Source organism: Euleptes europaea, chromosome 13 (assembly GCF_029931775.1).
Source record: "Euleptes europaea isolate rEulEur1 chromosome 13, rEulEur1.hap1, whole genome shotgun sequence".
Taxonomy (NCBI): domain Eukaryota; kingdom Metazoa; phylum Chordata; class Lepidosauria; order Squamata; family Sphaerodactylidae; genus Euleptes; species Euleptes europaea.
This window is the reverse complement of record NC_079324.1, coordinates 42,515,052-42,538,132: the sequence shown is the minus strand read 5'-3', so window position 1 is coordinate 42,538,132 and position 23,081 is coordinate 42,515,052. Positions and strand designations below refer to the sequence as shown.

Genomic DNA, 23,081 nt, shown 5'->3' with positions numbered 1-23,081 from the left:
CATTTAATTTGCTTACAACCAGGGATGCCAGCCTCCAGGTGGGACCTGGGGATCCCCTGAGATTACAGCTCATCTCCAGATTACAGAGATCAGTTCCCCTGGAGAAGATGGATGTTTCGAAGAGTGGACATTGTGCCCCACTGAGGTCCCTATCTTTCCTGGGCTCCACCCCAAAATCTCCAGGAGTTTCCCAACCTGGAGCTGGCAATCCTAGCCCACCCCCTGCTGGTAGCCAGGGGGGATCTGGCATCCCTACTTCTGACAGCTACGCCTCCTTTCCTTGGCAAAAGGCTATCATCTTACATCAAAATGTAGTAAAACGATAAAATTTAAAATGCTGACATTTGTCAACCAAGGAGTAACTTAGGATAGTACTACATTCAAATGATCTCCAAAGACCACTTAAATCAGGTTTGCCTTTTTTTGGAAGACTATAAGGCGCTTTACACACACACATAAGGCAGTGACTCATCATGATCACCATAGGGAGCTCATTCTAGAGCCTCAAAATAATTTCAGGCGAAAAGAGCTCTCAGCACTGCCAAATCCCTTCAGGAGCTTTCTTAAGCCCCCAAAGTCCAAGGTAGGGCTGAAGCTGGGAGGTTGGGGGGGATGCCAGCCTGCTTGTGAAGCTATTACAGAGCAAATTTATTTAGGCTTTGGTATCAGTTCTGGACCTGCTTGCTCTAATTTTCTCGCAGAGCAGAGAGAAAAGCGATACAGTGTGCATCGCGGGTTTGGCGATCGACGGGCCGGTGTCACCAGTGCCCGTACCTACTTCTATGCAGATGAAGCCAAGTGTGACCAGCGCATGGACACCTTTCTGCAGTGCATAGAAGCCTCAGGTAGGCATTGTGTCACACAGTGGAACCTTCTGTGTCTGCCCCTCTCAAATCTTTATGTACCCAGTGTCTTGCTAAGGAGTGAAGGGGCCCTCTGCTATAGAGGAATGGCCACTGCTCAGGAGTAAACAGGTCGTGAAGAAAGTGTCAGATTCAACCCTTGCCATCTTGAGTGAAAAGGATCGCAAGGTTAGAAAAAGAGTCTGACTGAGACCTTGGAGAGCCACCGCCAATAAGAGTTACCATTGGATAGAGCAACCAGTTTTCTGGCTCTACACAAAGAAGCTCTGTCTATTCAAACTACCACCTTCTAAGAACCAGAGTAGTGAACTTAGTTGAACTGGGATCCCTTGGGTTTGAACTCCTGCACCACGCAGGGTCAAGTCACTTGCTACAAAGACTTTGGGTCATGTGTATGGGGGGGGGAGTTCTGTGCTTTCCAAGCATGAAGGGGCCCATTTTTGGTTCATGACCACGGTGCATGTGGAGAAGGCATTTCACACACTGATTTCCTTTGGTTGGAGGGGAAAGCATGGGATGGGGAAGGCTGAAGCTCTTTTTCTACCTGCTCCAGAGTCCTAATCCACACACACCCATCTGGGAAGCACAAAATTCCCCAAACATGCATGACCCAAAGGCCACAAGAACTTTGTAATGTCATGAATGGTAATGTGAGAATTGATAGGTTTTTATGGGATAAGTCCATTAAGAAAAGTGTCAGATACCCCGTGGGATTTCAGAGCCCTCCTGCGGAAAGGGATGAACAATAATAATAATTTATTGTTATGGCCATTGGCCAGCATAAAAAGGGATGAACTATGCTCAATCTTTTATTTGCAGCTAGCAGCTCAGAAAATGGCTTCTCAGCTATTAAACTGACTGCATTGGGGAGGCCTCAGTTCTTGGTGAGTACAATGCATGTTTTTGCCCTACACCCCTGTCTGTTGAATGTGAGGTTTCATAAAACAGGCTGCAAGGACTCTCCATGCAGTGGGATTACACCTATAGACCTGCCTTCCCTGGAAGGCTTATTCTGCAAGGTGAGGTTCCCCATTTTAAAAAGCCTTGTAAAATCTAATCCCTTTGTGAAAATGTATTCCCATTCTTGGTCACTCGATGCTCTATCCAAATAAATACTCACATTTATCTCGATATCCCATTGTTAGGGTTAGTTCATCTTTCAATAGAATTGCATAACTTTTTGAAGTTGGAGTTTTGTCTTGTAGCACCAGTTTCTCAAACTTTGATTATCTCTAATTTCGGATATGTCATTTTCTTTTAGGTTATTCCAATATTTTTTATTTGTAAATATTCAAAAAATGTAATATTAATTTCTTTTTTATCCATAATTTTACATAAAGGTTCTAAATTATTATTTGTAATCCAATAATTACATTCATTCTGTTTATCTATCTTTATTCTATGTGGTAATTGGAATTCTGGGTTCTCAGCTAAGATATTCCATAAAAAGGAAGACATTGGGGAAATATCTGGAGCTAATTTCTCTCTTAGCGCATTAATGCAATTATTATCTTTGTTGTAGAAATTTTTCCTATAAGTTTTTTTTAACCCAAAGCCATCTATTTAGCGGGAATTTAACAAAGTCCTGCTCAATTATGATATATGGTTCCTTTTCATCATTTACTACCCATGATTTTAACCACTTTATCCTAGCCACCTGATAATACGTTAATAAATTTGGCATACCTATCCCTCCTTTGCTTTTAATCTCATATAGGTTATTGTTTCTAAATCTATTCTTTTTATTTTGCCAGATGAATCTATTACAGATCTTTTGCCATTCTTCAGTCATTTTTTTCAGTATGTCTACAAATAGGTTATTAAAAATAAAATTCAATTTTGGCAAGATTATCATTTTAATTAGGTTGACTCGGCCTAAGAGAAAAATTCAAAGGGAGCCATTTCTGAAAACAATTCTTCAGTTCTTTCACTATTTTTCCGCAGTTTAAATTTAAACATTTAGTTCTATCTTTACTTAACCATATTCCTAAATATTTAACATTATCAGCTTCTCTTAGATCTTCTTCCCATAATTGTTTCTCCTTTTTGTTATCGATATTTAAAAAAAAGCTTCAGATTTATTTGCATTTAACTTGTATCCAGATATATGACTGAATTCTGCAATCACGTTTCTAACCTCTAATCCAGATTTATCTGCTTCAGTTAGGAAGAGCGCTATATCATCCGCATATTGGCTTAATTTAAATTCCTCGTCTTTAATCTTTACACCTTTGATTTTATTATTATCTCTTATTGAGATTGCCAGGGGTTCTAGCGAGAGATCATATACGAGAGCTGACAGAGGGCAGCCTTGCCTAACGCCCCGCATGATATCAAAAGTTTCTGTTCTTTCACCGTTAATTCTTATTTTATCTTGACACTTGTTATATAGAATATTAATCCATTTCTGGAATTTCCCCCCGAAACTAAAGCTAGCTATTGTTTCCTTCAAATAACAGTGTTCAACCCTATCGAACGCTTTTTCAGCATCTAAGAATAAGAGAACTGCTTTTCCCATTGATTTTCTTATATAATCTTGTAAATTAAAACTTTTCCTAATATTAGATGTTAACAGTCTCTTAGGGATGAAACCTGTTTGATCAGGGTTAATGTATTTATTAATTATTTGTTTTAGCCGGTTTGCTAAGATTGAAGTTAAGATTTTATAATCAATATTTAGGAGAGTGATTGGTCTATTGGAACTAGTTAAGGTTGGATCCTTTTCTGGCTTGGGAATAACTGTAGTGTTACTTTCAGCCCATGTATTTGGCAGCTTTCCATTTTGAAAGATATTATTTATTGTTTTGAGTAATGGAATTTTAATTGTGTGGCTTAACGTTTTATAAAATTTAGCTATATAGCCATCCGGGCCTGGGGCCTTATTAATTTTCAAATTTTGGATGGCCATTTCTAGTTCTTGTATATTATTATCTTTTTCCATAAAATCTTTATCATCTGAATTTAACTTGAGTATATTAGTATTTTGTAGAAAGCTTTTAATGTTATCTTTATCTACAGGCCCGGCCTTATAAAGTTCTTGGTAATATTCTCTAAAAGACTTTTTAATTTCATTGGTGTCATTAGTAATTTCTCCCTCTTTTGTTTTGATACCAGTGATGATGTTTTTACTTCTTACTTTTTTAACTTTCTGGGCTAATAATTTCCCTACTTGGTTTCCTTTTTAAAAATATTTTTGTTTAGTAAAAAGAAGATTCTTATGTATGGAAATTGCATCAATTCTTTCTAAGTTTTCTTTTTCTGACTTCAACTCCTTTGCTATTATTTTTTGACAGGCTAAGTTTGACTTGTTTTTCCAATTCTGCTATATTTTTTAAACATATGTTCCTATCCTTATCTCTGTTTCTTTTTAGGAGCAATGACTCCTTCACAGCAATTCCTCTAAAAAAGGCTTTAGCTGCTTCCCACACCCATTATATCTGAGCTGGTAGAGTTGTACCCTGACCTGGATGGCCCAGGCTAGCCTGATCTCGTCAGATCTCAGAAGCTAAGCAGGGTCAGCCCTGCTTAGTATTTGGATGGGAGACCACCAAGGAAGTCCAGGGTTGCTAAGGCACTGGCAAACCACCTCTGTTAGTCTCTTGCCATGAAAACCCTAAAAGGGGTCGCCATAAGTCGGCTGCGACTTGATGGCTCTTTACACACACACATAGTTGTTCACAATGAGAAAGGATTAAAGTTCCTTCTCTAATTTCTCTTTGCCTTTGGCATTATTTAATAGTTCGTTGTTGAGAGCCCAGGTTTTACTCCTTTTTTTCCTTTATACTTAACCATAAAAATATGGGGATATGGTTAGCGTAGAGAAAGTTATCTATTTCCGTTTCACATCCTATATTTACCAGAGGTTTTGAAATTAAGAATATATCAGTTCTAGATGATGACTTGTGAGCTGTTGAGTAAAAGGAGTATTCTGTTTCTGAATTGTGCTTAAGTCTCCAAATGTCAACTAATTGGAAATTAGTGATGGTCTTTTTCATCATATACGTTAATGCAATACTCTTGTTCTTATAACTCCCTGTCTTCTTTTCACTTCTGTCAGCTTTCAAGTCCATAACAACATTGAAGTCTCCTCCTAAGATAAGGTCTCCTTCCACTTCCTTTACAAGGGTGTCGTGTAATTTATTGAAAAATTGTTTTTTCTGATGGTTAGGGGCATATATATTTCCTATTGTTACTGCCCTTGGCAGTGAGTTCAGCATAGACAAAAATCCAGCTTCACGCAACATATAAACTATAGAATTCTCAACTGCAAAAGGATGGTGGTCTTTAAAGAGGGGAATAAGATTCATTCTGGGAGTGTTTTGTCATGGAACAGCCATGTTCAGAGGCAACACATGTTAGAGTGAGAGCTGCTGTGGAACAGAAGAGGGCTCTTGGCTTCACGCCCTGGTTGGTGACATCTGCCTGGCAAGCAATATGCTGGACTCAGTTGGCATGCTGTTAATCTGACCTAGCAGGGCCCTTCTCGTGTTCTTGTTTCTGGGCCATCTGGCCCACATGAGCTTCCTTCCACCTGCAGAGCCTGCCTAAATGGGGCTTGTACTCTACCTGTCTCCAGCTGCAGTTCTCGGAGGTGTTGGTGAAGTGGCAGACGTTCTTCCACCAGATGGCTACAGAGCAGGGCATGGGGGGTCTCGCAGCCCTGGAGACCAAGCTGGAGGTGAAGAAACTGCAGGTGAGTGGTACTCTGCCTTTCCCCCCCCCCCGATAAGTGACACTCCCTTGGAGCACCAGAGGACAAAATTTCTCTGTTTTTTCACTTCTGTCTAGTCAAAATAAATTAGCAGTAGAAAAGAGTAGGAGTCCAGTAGCACCTTGGAGACTAACAAAAATTTCTGGCAGGGTATGAGCTTTTGTGAGCCATAGCTCACTTCTTCAGATACAGCTAGAATGTGATTACATCTATTCTTAAGTAGAGAAGGGTGAATTAGACACACAATGTAAGTGTAAAAAGCACGTAAATGACATTAGTAGGCGTGATTGGATTAGGTGTGATATGCAGGGAAGCGTGGAGAAATCAGCATTGGAAATGAGACAGGAATCCCAGATCTCTATTAAGTCTTAGAATGCATAGTTTTGAGCTTCATTTAGTTGTAATTCAGCGGTCTCTCTTTTTCTCCCTCTCCCATAATACTAGAACACGGGGTCATCTGCTAAAGCTGGAGGGTGAGAGATTCAAAACAGATAAAAGGAAGTATTTTTTCACACAATGCATGGTTAAATTGTGGAACTCCCTGCCCCAGGATGTGGTGATGGCTGCCAGCTTGGAGGGCTTTAAGAGGGGAGTGGACATATTCATGGAGGAGAGGGGTATTCATGGCTGTTAGTTAGAATGGATATTAGTCATGCTGCATACCTATTCTCTCTAGTATCAGAGGAGCATGCCTATTATTTTGGGTGCGGAGGAACACAGGCAGGATGATGCTGCTGCACTTGTCTTGTTAGTGGCTTCCTAGAGGCACCTGGTTGGCCACTGTGTGAACAGACTGCTGGACTTGATGGGCCTTGGTCTGATCCAGCAGGGCCTTTCTTATGTAATCTGCTGAATTACAACTAATAATGAAGCTCAAGGCTATGCATTATCTGGGACTTAATAGAGATCTGGGATTCCTGACTCATTACCACTGCTGATTTTCTCCATGCCTACTTACCCCTCTGCATATCAGACCTAATCCAATCAGGCCTGCTAATGTCATTTACATGCTTTTTACATTTACAATGCCATTGTGTGTCTAATTCACTCTACTCCAGGATAGATGGAATCACATTCTGACTATCTGAAGAAGTGGGCTGTGGCTCAGGAAAGCATCCCCTGCCAGAAATTTTGTTAGTCTTTAAGGTGCTACTGGACTCCTACTCTTTTTCTACTGCTGGTGACAGACTAACATGGCTACCCATCGGGATCTATCAAAATAGACTAGATCATGGGCAGTGTTTTTTTTTTATTATTATTATAACTCAGACATTTAAAATTCTCCTGATCATGATTAATGTTTAGTTATTAAATATAAAAACATGGAGTTGTTTTCTATTAAAATACATGAGATTAGAGCCTTTTCCGGTTTCCCAAAAAAACTTCAATATATCTGCCATTTAAGCTAATTGCCTCCTATTAGCCATCCAAGCCATCAATTGCAAAATACATCTAATAATCCTTGTCTGCTAACACTAGTTGTTGCAGGTGCTAAATTTTGCTGTGAATTACTACGGAAGCAGCACAATTCTTTAAATTCTCCCTTGGTATATTCTGATAAAAATGTCTACTTGTTCCAGCTCTTTATAAAATTACTGAATCCTCTAATTACTGTCTCTAAATCTAATCATGGATGAATTTCACTGTATGTGAGTTATTGCAGATTCTTCCCAGCTATCTTTGTAAATCCAGCTCTTTCATATCCTTCCACTGATAACTTCTAGACATCCTGCAGATTCCTTTTATGAGCATTGGAGGTCAAATAATGCATGTATCTCAGCAGCCTCTTGGTGATAATTAAGGTTAAACAATTTAATTTATAGCAGCAGTAGGTTTGACAACTGATTTCAAGAAATTCTAGGTTATATTATAGTTCCTCCATATAGTTCCTCCACACAATATTCTTTATAGCTTACATGACTCTGTCACCCCATAACATTTATTCAGCTTTACAGCAATAAGATGCCAACTATATGAGAGGTTTAAATACATAAAAAAACAGCAGCAATTGATACATTTACTTCCTTTATAGAAACAGACTTCTTCTTCTCAGAACAAATTTCTCTGTGCTTCTGGCTTCAACAGAATTTTAATTTCTTTATCTTTCCTGTACTAATTCAGTGGGAAAGCATTAATTTTGGATAAGAATTCCTTTAACTCGAGGTTATCTCAAATGGCCTCCTTTTTCTGTTGATTTGCTCTTCTTAACTGATTTACAGAATGTCTTAATTAAATTAAGGCAACAAGGGAAGTCTCCCTTTCATTAAATTGACACAGGTATTATAAATCTTGTCCTTCATAAGAGTAATAATTCTATAAAAACAGCTCCTTTCCTAAATGTTTATTTCCAGTCCTTGGCTGCAATTTCATTGCAAAAGGCAGGAGTAATGGGGAAGATATTAAGTTTAAGCCTATTCTTATTGTTCCCCAACTGTATCAAAACTGCTTTAATATATGGGCGGTGATTACATATAATGCATGGAGTTAACTCTTTTTATATCATAAGAGATTGCAGTGATATATCTAGGGCAGCTTCCACATGGAGTTTTTTTTTCTTCCTTGTGTGGGCTGAGGGATGCAGCCACACAACATCCTGATCCTTCTGGGCATGCTGCGAGCCTCCCGTGGCTTTCCTAGTTGAGCTAGATCAAAACAAAACATCGTTGGATCCAGCTTGAAGGAGGAACTGCTCAGAGGATACATGGCAAGAGCGCCACCCACAAGTACAGGGAGGGCAACATCGGGTGTGAGCAATGCAGGGGCAGGAAATGCTTTTCTCACCCCACTTCCACATTGCTCTTTCCTCACCAGGGGTGCATTTTCCAACCCTCATGTGGAAGTCTTTGTTCTTGACTTCCTCCATTTTGGGGGTGACTTGCAAAAGCTCATATCATGCCAGAAATTTTGTTAGTCTTTACTGCTACAGACAGTCTAACACGTCGGCTACCCATCGTGATAGCTACCAGTTCAGGTAGACTGTTTTGAGATAATAATATACCACTCTTCCTTAATTCTGGTGTAAAATTTGCTAGTTGCCCTGGATTTCTTCCCCCGTTAATAGATGTGGTATCCCAACATGCTCTGGAACATAAATAAGTAGGATTAAAAATTGGGCTGTAAAAATATATATATTAATTATTGCCAACTTGATAATTTCCTTCTCCATCTTATCATTAATCTTTTTAATGACTGGAGTACAACATTAATAGCACCTCTATTTGCAGACGATTTGTGCTTAAATGCATAATCTCTCCCCCCCCCCCCCTCCACAGTCATGCAAAAATTGTCAGTTGCATCTTGGGTTTGTAGCTTACTGTTTAATACTAAAAATTCATATTTTACTTCATGTAATTTATAGCCACAATTCATAGGGCATAATTTTTATAACCTATAATACTACTTTAACTGAATTTACTAGGTCTGCCAGTATCGAAGCAATATCATCTGCATGTATTGCAGTTGAGATTGTTCCAAGAACTTTGACATTCCTCATCTGATTTCTTTATTTATTATGATAGCTAAAACATCCGTTCAATGAATACTGCTGGAGACGAAGGATATCTTTGAGCTCCCCATTTCAAATACATTCATTCTTCTGAATTGTGATTAATATTTTTTGAAGTTGAATGTACAGCAGGGAAATCAAAGTCTTAAATTATTTCCAAAGCCAAACTAAGCTAACTTTCCTCAATTGGCTGTGACCATGATGAAGACCTTCTGAATATCAGGAGTTAAATGCACCTTTTTATATTACTACTGAGGGCTTTCAGTAAATTGGATAATTTCCTGATCTTATTAGAAAGCAGCTGTTTTTGAACAAACTGTGTCTGAACTTATTTTTAATACTTCAGTGTGATCCTGTTTAAACATGCTGCTAAAATAGATGTGTAGTGTTTTATACTGGGTTTTTAAAGAGATTGGTCTTCTGTCTCAGTAATATTCCCCGTTATAGGAATCAGAATAGATATTGCCTCTCTGCTTTAAGCAGTTTTTAAAACAAGAAGCATCTGTTAATTGCTTTTATAATCCAAGGTGCCAAAATGTTTTGGAATCTCCCAAATAGAAACTAACCTGGCTTGCTGCTGTGTTTCTTTTCACGTTTCCTAATTACATTTAAATCCTCCTGTGCTCCTCTGTTGTCCTGGCTTACTTGAGGAATGAAAATTATGTTGCCATCTAGGTTTACAGAGCTATGAAGCAGTTCATTGTAATGAGAAATGTCTCGAATAATGTGATCCGTGTTTTACCTTTGTGTGTTCTCTTCGCCCCCCTTTAGTTGACTATTCTGTAGCGTTTTCAAAATAACTGCATTTTATAAATTTTAGGCGCCTGTAAGCTTTCACACGTATCCAAACTTTTCAACTCCATTGCTCCAGCTGCTGGATTAATGCCAAGTATCTCTTATTTAAAAATAGGGTTGCCAACCTCCAGGCACTTGCAACAACCAGCATATGGGCTCAATATTGAAAATAGGTGGTGTACAAAATACTATACCACTATATCACTGCACTCTATAATGATGAACAAAAACTCGTTTGATAACAAAAAATTAGTGTTATTGTTATATGCAATAATCTGGAAGGGTGTTACTTTCACACACATATTATTGCATATAACAGTAACACTAATTTTTTGTAATCAAACGAGTTTTTGTTCATTATTATAGAGTGCACTGATACAGTGGTACAGTATTTTGCACACCACTTATTTTCAATATTGAGCCCATATGCTGGTTGTTGCAATTAACTTTGATCTTTCAGCATAGATTATTGTTTGTTTTTTTTGCTAAACCTCCAGGTACTAGCTGGACATCTCCTGCTATTACAACTGAATTCCAGACAATAGTGATCAGTTCACCTGGAGAAAATGGTCACTTTGGCAATTGGACTCCAGGGCATTGAAGTCCCTCCCCAAACCCCACCAACCTCAGGCTCTGCCTCAAAAACCTTCCACCGGTGGCAAAGAGGGACCTGACAACCCTATTTAAAAATAATAATACAGTCTGGTTTTTAAAAACAGCCAGTGTTGGCTGGTCTTCCTCTTGCTGGTTCTTCCTCAGTGTTGAATGAAGCTAAATTTATAAATTCCCTCCTCACTGCTTTCTCTCCCATATAGCTGAAGCTGTGGATGGCGAGGCGGGGGGTGGGGGACAGTTCCAGTTTTGGCTTCCATTTATGTGGATTGGCAAATCCTGCCATTATAACAAAAGCTGGGGAGCGGAATACTGATGAAACCCGAGCTGATTAAGGCACCTCTTGCAGTCAAGCAGCAATAGGGTTGCCAACCTCCAGGTAGTAGCTGGAAAGCTCTTGCTATAACAACTAACCTCCAGCCAATAGAGATCAGTTCACCTGGAGAAAATGGCCGCTTTGGCAATTGGACTCTATGGCATTGAAGACTGTCCCCTCCCCAAACCCCGCCTCCTCAGACTCCACCCCAAAAACCTCCCGCTGGTGGCGAAGAGGGACCTGGCTACCCTAAGCAGCAAGGAACAACATATTGCAAGGGTCAGGGTTCCTTGTGTGGGGAGGGGGGACTGCAGTCCCTAGCTCGCCCCTCGAGAGGCTGCCGGGTTTCCAAGGTGAATGCCTGCTTCCTTTGGATGAAAGGGGTAGGGTCGAGGGCAGCCTGCTATAAGGTGTAAGGTCAACGCTGGTTCCTTTAATCTCTGGTAGGAGGCACTGGCCAAGCTGGGAGTCGCCACCAAGGCAGAGAGCCAGCACTGGTTTACTGGTGAGAAGCTGTGTGAGTCTGGGTGAGTTTGGTGACTGGGGGGGATGGGGGTTGTGTCTTAGTAATAGACTTTTTGGAGCAGCTGCTTTGGGTGATGGGGAGGATTAGGGTTGCCAACCTCCAGGTACTAGCTGGAGAGCTCCTGCTATTACGACTGATCTCCAGCTAATAGTGATCAGTTCACCTGGAGAAAATGGCCCCTTGGATATTGGACTCTATGGCATTGAAGTCCCTCCCCTCCTCAATCCCCGCCCTCCTCAGGCTCCTCCCCAAAAACCTCCTGCTGGTGGTGAAGAGGGCCCTGGCAACCCTAAGGAGGATTTCCATATTTGGGATCAGGGACTTTTTGGTGACACCCCCTGGTAGTATTTTGTGGCATGTGGATCTGGGTGTTTACAAGTGTTCTTGGGAGAAGGAGAGCTCAAAACCCACCCTCCTGAAAACCTTGGTTTTTATTTATTACAGTTCAGGTTTCTAGCTTCCTGTGGCTTCCTGTAGCCTGAAAACAATGCCTGGTGGAGACAGAAGGCAGCCTGATCCGTTGGGGAATTGGGTCCCAGTCTTCTTGGAGCTTCTTAAGCCCCACAGCAACTTAACTCTGCTGCTTCCCCGCTAGAGGTTGGGATCTTGCAGCTCCTGGGTTAGATCCAGCTCCCTGAGTTGGGCACTCCAGTTTAAAGTGAGAAACACTCTGTGAGACTTGGTAAAGGAATTATTTTCACACACACATACCCCAGAGAGGAGCGGACATGTTCATGGAGGAGGGGGGTATTCATGGCTACTAGTAAAAATGGATACTAGTCATGATGCAGACCTAGTCTCTCCAAGATCAGAGGAGCATGCCTATTATCTTAGGTGCTGTGGAACACAAGCAGGACAATGCTTCTGCAGTCGAATTGTTTGGGGGCTTCCTAGAGGCACCTGGCTGGCCACTATGCAAACAGACTGCTGTACTTGATGGACCTTGGTCTGATACAGCATGGCCTTGCTTAGGTTTTTATGACCCAGCACTGAAAATGCTACCCTTTTCTCTCTACCACCCCCAGAACAGTGGACTTGCTAGACTGGAACAGCTTGATCGATGCCCAGACGAAGATTTCCAAACTGCTGCTCATTCCAAACATGAAGGTAAATAGCCAGGCCTACTAGACGGACCAGGGCAGGGGAGATTCTCATGATGGCAATGGCGATCCTTCCACTTCCATTGGAGTTGCTCAGTCTCTCTTTGGCCAGGACTCTGGTGTATGTGACTCTTTTGTCTGCTTAATAAAACTCAGCAAGGGAACAGCAGCCAGACTCTGGGACCTCATAGTTGCTCCAGCCACACTGTAATCTCTCCTCTGCAGATGAGAGATAGGCGAGGTGGAGGATCCCCTATCGTACTACCACCCTAGGCATCTTTTAACCAAAACAGAGTGTAACCGTAGCTTTGGTGGCCTGTGCCAAATTTGCTCCTTTCCTTTGCAAGGCTCTTGTGTTGTCAGTCTGCGAGTACAGATTAGTCCATTTCCTCCTTAATTACTCGCTATTCCAATGCTGCCTCCCCAAAGTTGTGCAACTTCTCTTTAAGGGCTATCATTTAAAGGCCCTGCTCCCTTTGGGGCAAAGAGCCCTCTTGCCAAAGCTCTCGGGTCGCCAGTCTCCAGGTGGTGGCTGGAGATCTTCCGCTATTACAACTACACCACCGCGACTTAACCCTGGGTTAGATCCAGCCCCCTGAGGCTTTTAAGAAGAGGTTAGATGGCCACCTGTCAGCAATGCTGATTCTGTGACCTTAGGCAGGTGATGAGAGGGAGGGCACCTTGGCCATCTTCTGGTCACGGGGTGTGGGGGGGAGGTAGTTGTGAATATCCTGCATTGTGCAGGGGGTTGGAATTGATGACCATGGTGGTCCCTTCCAACTCTATGATTCTAACTGCTCTCCAGGTGACAGATCACTTCACCTGGAGAAAATGGCTGCTTTGGAGAGTGGACTCTATGGCATTACACTAGGGTTGCAAACCACCAAGTACTAGCTGGAGATGTCCTGCTATTACAACTGATCTCCAGCCAATAAACATCAGTTCACCTGGAGAAATTGGCTGCTTTGGCAATTGGACTCTATGGCATTGAAGTCCTTCCCCTCCCCAAATCCCGTCCTCATCAGGTTCTGCCCCAAAAGCCTCCCACCAGGGGCGAAGAGGGACCTGGTAACCCTATATTATACCCTATTGAACACCCTCCCCTCCCCAAACCCCTCCCTCCCCAGGCTATGCCCCAAAATCTCCAGGTATTTGCCAACCCAGAACTGACACCCCTAAAAAGCTCCCATTTATGTGCTCCAACCTTGCAAGGCCCCAGTGGTGCAATCTCAAGCCCTCTGTCTTAACTTGTGAGCTTATGAGATGGTCAGCATCCTAGCCTCCGTTGTGGCTGGGGGAGGGGAAGAGGGAGCAGGGGCAAGCAACCAGGGCCACTCTCTGGTGGGCTGAAACTGGGGTAGGTTGCTTCAAAAGCTGCTTTGCTCACTCAGGCCTCAGACCTCCCTGTGCAGGAGACTTGTCTCTTGCTCTGCATCTAGGGCTGCCAACCTCCAGGTAGTAATCAAAAAGTGGCTACTAGTGCTTCAACAGGGAGTGTGAATTCAAAAAACAAAGCACAAGTCAAAACAAGCCGAATTGAAGGCAAAACATGTCACAACTAGAATATGCTGATCGACGACTTATCCAGCCGTCCGTACATATTAGGAAGGCACACTCCTCTAACTTCTGAATGAAGCTACAAGCACACGGAAGAATTTAAAGCTTGAAAAAATACCTTGAAATGGGAATTTACCGGAAGCCCATTGCGTGATATTCTTGCTCCGTTGCTTTTTGTTCTTTGTATGGACTTTTATGACTTGTGAGCATTCCTACGCCTTTGTACTTCTTAACGCGTCGAGTTCTATATTTATTGTACAAATTGGACTTTGTCCCCTTGTTCTTATCAACTGCGGTTGTGTCTTTGAGGTTTTTTCCTCATAATATATTTCGATCAGTATATTCTAGTTGAGGCATATTTTGCCTTCAATATAGCTTGTTTTGACTTGTGCTCTGATTTTTGAATTCACACAACCTCCAGGTAGTAGCTGGAGATCTCCTGCTATTACAACTGTCCTCCAGCCGATAGAGATCAGTTCACCTGGAGAAAACGGCCGCTTTGGCAATTGGACTCTGTGGCATTGAAGTCCCTCCCCAAACCACACCCTCCTCCATCTCCACCCCCAAAACTCCCTGCCTGTGGCAAAGAGGGACCTGGCAACCCTATCTGCATCCCATCCCACCAACTGCGCAGGGCAGGCCCAGTTTCATTCTCTTGCTCCAAGGGCTTGCAGGGCGGGAGGGTGAGGTTGGTCTCTAGCCTTCAGCTAGAGACCTCCATGTCTTCTCTCCTTGCAGACAGGGCAACTTGAGCCCCTGCTGTCTAGCTTCACAGAGGAGGAGGAGATGCAAATGAAACGGCTGCTGCAGAGGATGGATGTCCTGGCCAAGGTAAGAGCTTGGGAGTGGCATTTTCCCCTGCTTGAGCACAGCAGCTGCTGTGGAGGAACTGTGCTCTGGGGTGAGAGTCTGATGTCCAGTAAAGCTATCCTTGGGGGTCCTTGACTGGGTTGGTTTTGCCATAGTCAGGATCAGGAAAGGTTTTACGCCCAGGGATCACACAGATCAGCCTCTGGGTGGAGTGGAGGGGGGCTTTCTTTCTACTCTTAAACGCTGCAAGTCTCCTCTCTCATGTGCTCTAGGCTGTAGTGTAGTGGCTAAGTGCAGACTGAAGACTTCATAGGACAGCCTCACCTACAAATTCTGGATGTAGGTTTTAGGCCAGTTACTCTTCTTCTATAGATAAAGGTAGCCCCCTGTGCAAGCACTGGGTCATTCCTGACCCATGGGGTGATGTCACATCCCGACGTTTACTAGGCAGACTTTGCTGACGGGGTGGCTTGCCAGTGCCTTCCCCAGTCATCTTCCCTTTACCCCCAGCAAGCTGGGTACTCATTTTACCGACCTCGGAAGGATGGAAGGCTGAGTCAACCTTGAGCCGGCTACCTGAAACCAACTTCTGTTGGGATCGAACTCAGGTCTGTCTTTTAGGCCTATCCAAGGAAAGCCTTGGAACATTCTCGGTACTAAAGGAACAGAAATAAATACAATTGTTAGGACCATAGATGTGCACAGTCATCAAGCAAGCTTTTTTGTTCACCAGAACTCTTCATTAGGCTGTTGAATTCAGAAAGGCAGGGAAGAAGAGTTTCTGGATGTTGTGGAATTTTTTGGATTTGGGTTTAATAGACCTGAAAATTTTCGGAAACCGAATCCCCATACCGATATGAAGATTTTTTGGCTTTTTAAAAAAATATCTGAAAATGTTCGGGTCTGTTAAGCTTTATAGGAAATCTTTGTGGGGCTCAAGGGTGGTTTTTTGGGGTAAAACCACCAAATTTGTAGGGCATGAAGGCAACAGGATGGCTGTATTTGACATCTGGAAATGGGTATTCAGAGCCAGGCCTTGACCTGGGGTGGTAGTGTGATAGTGATATATCCCTGACCTGGATGGCCCAGGCTAGCCTGATCTTGTCAGATCTCAGAAGCTAAGCAGGGTCAGCCCTGGTTAGTATTTGGATGGGAGACCACCAAAGAATACCAGGGCCGCTGTGCAGAGGAAGGCAAAGGCAAACCACCTCTGTTAGTCTCTTGCCTTGAAAACCCTACTGGGTTGCTATAAGTTGGGTGCGACTTGAAGAAGAGTTGGTTTTTATATGCTGACTTTCTCTACCACTTAAGGCAGAATCAAACCGGCTTACCATCACCTTCCCTTCCCCTCCCCACAATGGACACCATGGGAGGTAGGTGGAGCTGAGAGAGTGTGACTAGCCCAAGGTCACCCAGCTGGCTTCATGTGCACAAGTGGGGAAACAAATCCAGTTCACCAGAGTAGCCTCCGCCGCTCATGTGGAGGAGTGGGGAATCAAACCCAGTTCTCCAGATCAGACTCCACAGCTCCAAACCACCGCTCTTAGCCACTACACCACGCTGGCTCTTGACAGCACTTTGCACATACATTCAGAGCCAGACTTCCTTTGTGTACGTACTTGGCATGAAAAATAGCAATGAGAGGTCTGCACTTTGCCATGAATTTCCCCAGGTGGGTGCTTAGTGTATGGGGGGGCAAGCTGATTCTGCTATCCTCCGGGCCCCTACGACCATGTCTGCCTTCTCCCTTTCAGAAAGCTACGGAGTTGGGCGTGAGGTTGATGGTGGATGCAGAACAGACCTACTTCCAGCCAGCCATTAGGCGCCTCACCCTGGAGATGCAGCGCAAGTTCAACCAGCAGAGGGCAGCCATCTTCAACACATACCAGTGCTATCTGAAGGTGAGGATGGAGCCAGGGCTGGCCTGAGGCCTCTTGCCACCCCCAGGCGGACACTCTGCTCAGTCGGCCAGATCCTGGCAATGTTGCGCAAAGTGTGCCGGAGAGAAGCGCTGAGATTGCACAGAAGCACCGGGGCGTTCTCTTGCAATCTTCCTGCGGCTGCTTCACCAGCACCTCTCAAGAAATAGGTGCTTCAAATGGAAATGGGATGAACCTGGAAAGCAGCAAAGTGGTTTTGGCTGCCAGGAGTTCTGGGCAAAAGTTGAGTTAAGACAGATGGAAATCTCTGGCAGAGAAAGTCGGTGGGCCCCAGGGTGTTCACTTGGGCAAGCAGCTTTACTTGGGGTCTGCCTTGGCTCCCAAACAGGTGCAGTCCCCTCCCTCCCCAGAATCTGCTCACCACTTTCCAGCTTTTGCCCTGCTTTGGCTTCAGCCTTTCCTAAACCTGATCTTCTTTTTTAAAGATTGTAGCCAAAGAGTGTTTGTACCAGTGTGGATGGAAAGGTGGGGGGGGGGAGTTCAGGTCTCTCCCACTTCAGGGCCATTTTTCTTGCCTCCGTACACTTCAGGCATCCCATCCCCTACCACGGGAGGGCTTTTTAAAATTGTAATTGACATTACTATAACATAACACTATAGCAATATGTCAGTTAACATTTTTTGTTAAAGCCTGAAAAGGCTATCGGGATGGCAGCCTTAGGGAGCTAAGGGCAGCTGGGTCCACTAAAAGAAAACAAGCTGTGATTTAGAACTGGCTGCTGTTCATAATGAGTTTGGGTGCTTTAGAGTTTGACGGTACTCTTCCTCAGGCACAATGCTTGGACAAATGTGAACCAAAAAAGAACTGGAGAGAAATGAAAGGGCCCATATTTAATTTCAGTCCCGGCATGATGACATGGATGTCTGTGTGGTCGGATAGCTTGGGAGTGACTTGCATTTGATCTTTATTACAACATATGTTGGCATCTGCCAAACTTACATTGGCATATCACCGGGTGGGGGGAGTCAGTGTTGCATTTTGCAGAATGGCTAAACCTTGGGGTAGACTCAGAATGGATGAGTTAGCAGACACCACTATGACACAGGGAATGAGCCATTCTTTCTGTAGAGCTTGCTAGAACAACGAACCCTCCTTATTGTATTGGAACTCTCAATGTAGTAACTTAAAACTGAAAATGCATCTTGTGTTATAGGGAAATAAATGTTTCAGCAGATGGCAGTACAATCTAGGTTTTCCAGTTTGGGTTAGACAGACACCTGCTGACATACATAGACACGATGCAGATTTGCCCTCTTTTGTGTATACACTGTCAGTATTTGTGGTCCCTTGGAAGGCAGAGAACAAAGGAAAAGGTTGAGATTAGAATCCCTACACAGCTAACAAATATACCTTAAAAGAACAAAGCATCTCTTTTGGCAACCTTAAGTAGGATGGAAGGATGACTGTTACAGGTCTGGGTGTTCCCTAATAGGTCCCTTTTGGCTTTTCCTTAACCTGGCAGCCAACGGGCTCTCCTTTTTTTCCCCTCACTGAGCAGGGAGCTTATGATCACGTGACCATGGACGTGGCTCTCTCCCGTCGGGAAGGCTGGCACTTCGGAGCCAAACTGGTTAGGGGCGCCTACATGACTCAGGAGCGCAGCAGGGCAGCCGAACTGGGCTACGAGGACCCCATAAACCCAACTTACCAGAAGACCAGTGAGATGTACCACAGGTAAGAGGGCAGGCGGCTTGAAGCCTTGGAGGGGTATAGCAGGAAGGGCAAGACAGCCCCAGGCAGCTCCCTTACCCTCCTGTTCCTGTCTTCCACGCCCTATAGATGCCTGGACTACATCCTCGAGGAGATCAAGCGCCGCCGGAAGGCCAACGTCATGGTGGCTTCCCACAACGAAGACACAGTGAAGTTTGCAATTCACAGGTACAAGGGGGCGGGCAAACTGCTTCTGGCCCAGGGCCGTTTTAACAGCATTATAGGCCCCCAGGCCAAGCAGTACGCTGGGGCTCCTGCCTACACAACCGCTCACAGGAATAGAAATGTAAATGGTCGATAAAATTAAAGATATATTTATTGGCACTTCCAACAAAACCAGTGTTTAAACATTAAAAAAGCATGCTGTACCGCAAAGACCAATCAACACTTTTGAACAATATAACATGAGCCTTGAAAAGCACAAAAATTTCAACATATCAATGTAAATATAAATATTAAATATAAATGAGAGCCAGCGTGGTGTAGTGGTTAACTGCAGTGGTTTGGAGCGGTGGAGTCTGATCTGGAGAACCAGGTTTGATTCCCTACTCCTCCACATGAGCAGCGGAGGCTAATCTGGTGAACTGGATTTGTTTCCCCACTCCTACACACGAAGCCAGCTGGGTGACCTTGGGCTAGTCACAGCTCTCTCAGCCTTACCCACCTCTGTTGTGGGGAGGGGAAGGGAAAGGTGATGGTAAGCCGGTTTGATTCTGCCTTAAGTGGTAGAGAAAGTCGGCATATAAAAACCAACTCTTCTAAATGATACTTGATTGGGAAAGCGTACAGACGGAGATGGCACAGTATGAAATTACTATGAGTTATTTATTGTGAATCAAGTGTTCTGCACAAACATTTATGAAATTTCTTTAGTATAGTATAATATTTATTTGTTGACAGCAAGTCGCAACATACATAGATTAGCATTGGGGCCCTATGCTCATAGGCCCCACCCCCCCCTGGGCAACTGCCCAGCGTGTCCATGCGTTAAGACAGCCCTGTTTCTGCCCTTTACCTGGTAAAGTCTGGAAGGCAATTCGGTGGGGGGAGGTGTTTGAATCATCAGTAAGACGTGCTTTGGTGGGCAAGATGGGAAGGCACCTAAATGTTTTTTCCCCTTGTGCTGCAGGATGGCAGAACTTGGCATCCATCCCTCTGAGAACAAGATCTGCTTTGGGCAGCTCCTAGGCATGTGTGACCAAATTACCTTCCCTCTTGGTAAGCATCCGTGTGGGTTGCTGGAAAGTGTTGTGCAGAAACCAAGTCTATCCTCCTCTTGGTTTGAAATCACCACTTACTCTGCGGTTAATGTTTCTTGAAATGTGGAAAGCTTTTGGTTACTCTGGAGGAGCCCTGATTCAAAAGGAGCCCATTGCAAATGCGCTCTGCATAGGTCTACCCTTGAAGATAACATTGGAAGCTACATCTAGTCCACAATGCGGCAGCCCGACTGCTGCCAGGGGCTAGCCACAAGGGGCATGTGTTGCCTGTTTTGAAGTGGCTTCATTGGCTGCCAGTCTGTTGCCGAGTTCAGTTCAAGGTGCTGGTTGTGACCTTTAAAGCCCTTCACGGCCTGGGATCCACATATTGGAAGGACCATCTCCTTCCACGTGTCCCTGTGTACCAACTACAGTCATCAGGCAATGATCTCTTGGCTATCTCACCTCTTAGGGTGGCCTGTGTGGCATCAACCAGAGCCCAGGCCTTTTCCATCATGGCTCCAGGTCTGTGGAATGGGCTCCCTAAAAAGCTGAGAGGGGCCCCTCCGTGGAGGTTTTCAGGAGGCGCTGCAAGCCCTGCCCATTTGCCAGGACTTTTGAGGAGGTCTGAATAGGAGGCATCTTTGGGGGCGGTGGAAACGGGTTTGTGTGTGTGTGTTAAGTGCCATCAAGTCACTTCCGACTCATGGCGACCCTATGAATGAAAGTCCTCCAAAGTGTCCTATCTTTGACAGCCTTGCTCAGATCTTGTAAACTGAAGGCTTTTGCTATTGAGTCAATCCATCTCTTGTTGGGTCTTCCTCTTTTCCTGCTGCCCTCAACTTTTCCCAGCATGACTGTCTTTTCCAGTAACTCTTGTCGTCAAATGACGTGACCAAAATATGATAGCCTCAGTTTAGTCATTTTAGCTTCTAGGGTCAGTTCAGGCTTGATTTGATCTATAATCCACTGATTTGTTTTTTTGGCAGTCCACGGAATCTGTAACACTCTCCTCCAACACCACATTTCAAAGGAATCTATTTTCTTCCTATCAGCTTTCTTCACTGTCCAGCTTTCACGCCCATACATAGTAATAGGGAATACGATGGCATGCGTTAATCTAGTCTTGGTGGCCAGTGACACATCCTTACACTTCAAAATCTTTTCTAGCTCCTTCATGGCTGCCCTTCCCAGTCTCAGTCTCCTTTTGATTTCTTGGCTGCAGTCTCCCTTTTGGTTGATGGTGGAGCCAAGGAATAGAAAGTCTGGAACAATTTCAATTTCCTCATTGTCAACCTTAAAAGTTGTGTAATTCTCCTGTAGTCATTACTTTTGTTTTCTTGATGTTCAGCTGTTGTCCTGCTTTGGCACTTTCTCTTTTAACTTTCAGCAGTAGTCGTTTCAAACCTTCACTATTTTCTGCCAATAATGTAGTGTCATCGGAATATCTCAAATTATTAATGTACCTCCCTCCAATTTTCACTCCACCTTCATCTAAATCTAATCCAGCTTTCCTAATTATATGTTCTGCATATAGATTGAAGAGATAGGGAGATAAAATACATCCTTGTCTGACACAACGGGTTTGGGGCTTGTTATTTTATCTTAGGTTTCAGCTGTTTTAACTATTATTGTAAGCTGCCTTGAGTCAAGAGGAAAGGTGGGATATGAATGCTTTAATTAATAAATATTGCTGGTTACTAGACTGGGAGGTCCTGATGCGGAAGCCAGCGGATTGGCAGTCTGTCCAGGATAACACCATCAGAAAGTCCTCTGCTACTTAGAAAAGTGTAGTTTATTTCACAGTGCAAAGATATAATACAAATACTTCTTACACACTCTCCGCTCATAGCATCCCACACAGAGCTTCAGTTTCACTCCATTATATACACCTGGTGGTCGCAGCCACCAATCACAGCAGATGCTTAGTCATTATGACTTGCTAATGAATTGCATCAGCCTACTGGCCATAACTGGATCAGGCCAGCTCCCTCTAGCTCTCCAGGGAGTTTCCAGGCTGATTGCATCATTACTAGATCCATCTGATCTAACCTGCACCTGTCAAACTAATCTGACAGCCTTGTAATATTGACAGGTCCTTTGTTAGTTACTGTGGGCTAGTGGTGGTCAGATTTGTCTCCTTTTTAGAAAAACTCTTCCTGTGTTAGCTTGTCTGCTAAAGAGCCTCCTTGAGTGACTGCTGTGTTCATGTTCCTTGCAGTATGTAGCTGCAGGAGAGATGTGGTCATGTTCTAGGCTACGTAGTTAAATAGCGAGCCCTGAAAGACTCGCCAGTTGCTTGTAAGATCCAAGAACAGGCCTGGAAATACAGCAAACACTCCCATAGATCTGCATGTCTCCGGAGGGGCGGGGGGAGAGATTGGTGCTGAGCTGTCTAGCAGAAGCTTGAGTGGCATTGCAGATACTTTCATGACGGGACCCTGATGAGCTTCCGAGGTGCACCTGCTGTGACTCCGGAATACCGATGACAACAGCCACTCTATGATTAATGTCACCTCTCCAGTCCTCTCCATGTTTATTGGAAGACAAATCCTCCTGTGACGAGCCTGGTGCCCAGTCCTGGTCAGGGTGTGGGGTTTTGCAGCCTGTGCAGCTTGCTGTTTAAAGGGGGGAAACTTACACCGACAGCTCCACTCACGGCATTCCCAGTGTCACATGTAGCTTGGCCCTTAGTTCTCTCCGACCCACTTCACCACACAAGGGGAGAAGTGTGCACTGCTGCCTTGAGCCACTTGGAAGAAAGGTGGAATGAAACTGGGAGTGTTTCCAGACCTTCTTGTTACCAGTGTGTGTTGTTGCTCTGTCGGGCCCAGTCTGCATTCCTTTAGGTCTAGCGTCCTCTCCTTGTAAAAACACAGCACGCCCAATGGGTGTGCTCGTCCATGCTGTTCAGGGGCATTGCTGCATTTGAGAGTGTGAATTCATGGTCCCTTCATCTTTGTATTGCCTGTAGGCCAAGCTGGCTTCCCGGTCTACAAATATGTTCCCTATGGGCCTGTGAACGAAGTGCTGCCTTACCTGACCAGGAGAGCCCAGGAAAACCGAGGCTTCATGAAGAGAGCCAAGCAGGAGCAGCATCTCCTGCTCGCTGAGCTCAAGAGGCGGCTGCTCTCAGGCACCCTTTTCTACAGTCCAAGCCCACCCTAGACTTGCCCTTCGAGCGCCAGCTTCTGGGGCAGAGTAGAACCTCTCGACCATCTGCCAAGGAGAGCTGATAACCTTGGCCATGCCTGCTGGCAGTGCCCAGGCTGTAGCGCTTTCCACTCTGGCACCTGAGCATATAGTGCCTTCTGAGGATCTCCTTACCTTCTGTGCCGGAACCACACGGGACCTGCTTCCTGCCATGTTGGACTGAGCATGCTTTTGTGCCAAGCGGATTTTTGCCTTTACGAGCACACTGAAGTTTTTTCCTCTC

At 44.2% G+C, this 23,081-nt stretch overlaps 1 protein-coding gene across 1 annotated transcript in view; it reads left to right on the top strand.

Annotated features, from left to right (window-relative positions):
- PRODH (proline dehydrogenase 1) overlaps positions 1-22,833 on the top strand; it is a 36,257-nt gene extending 13,424 nt beyond the window's left edge. Inside the window, exons 4-14 of the mRNA XM_056859517.1 lie at positions 702-845; positions 1,683-1,747; positions 5,440-5,556; positions 11,250-11,329; positions 12,354-12,435; positions 14,724-14,816; positions 16,550-16,696; positions 18,235-18,410; positions 18,516-18,614; positions 19,576-19,664; positions 22,620-22,833. Of these exons, the coding sequence (XP_056715495.1) occupies positions 702-845; positions 1,683-1,747; positions 5,440-5,556; positions 11,250-11,329; positions 12,354-12,435; positions 14,724-14,816; positions 16,550-16,696; positions 18,235-18,410; positions 18,516-18,614; positions 19,576-19,664; positions 22,620-22,813 (1,286 nt within the window). The 3' untranslated portion in view covers positions 22,814-22,833. The remainder of the gene's footprint in view (positions 1-701; positions 846-1,682; positions 1,748-5,439; positions 5,557-11,249; positions 11,330-12,353; positions 12,436-14,723; positions 14,817-16,549; positions 16,697-18,234; positions 18,411-18,515; positions 18,615-19,575; positions 19,665-22,619) is intronic.
- Positions 22,834-23,081: the final 248 nt, after the last annotated feature.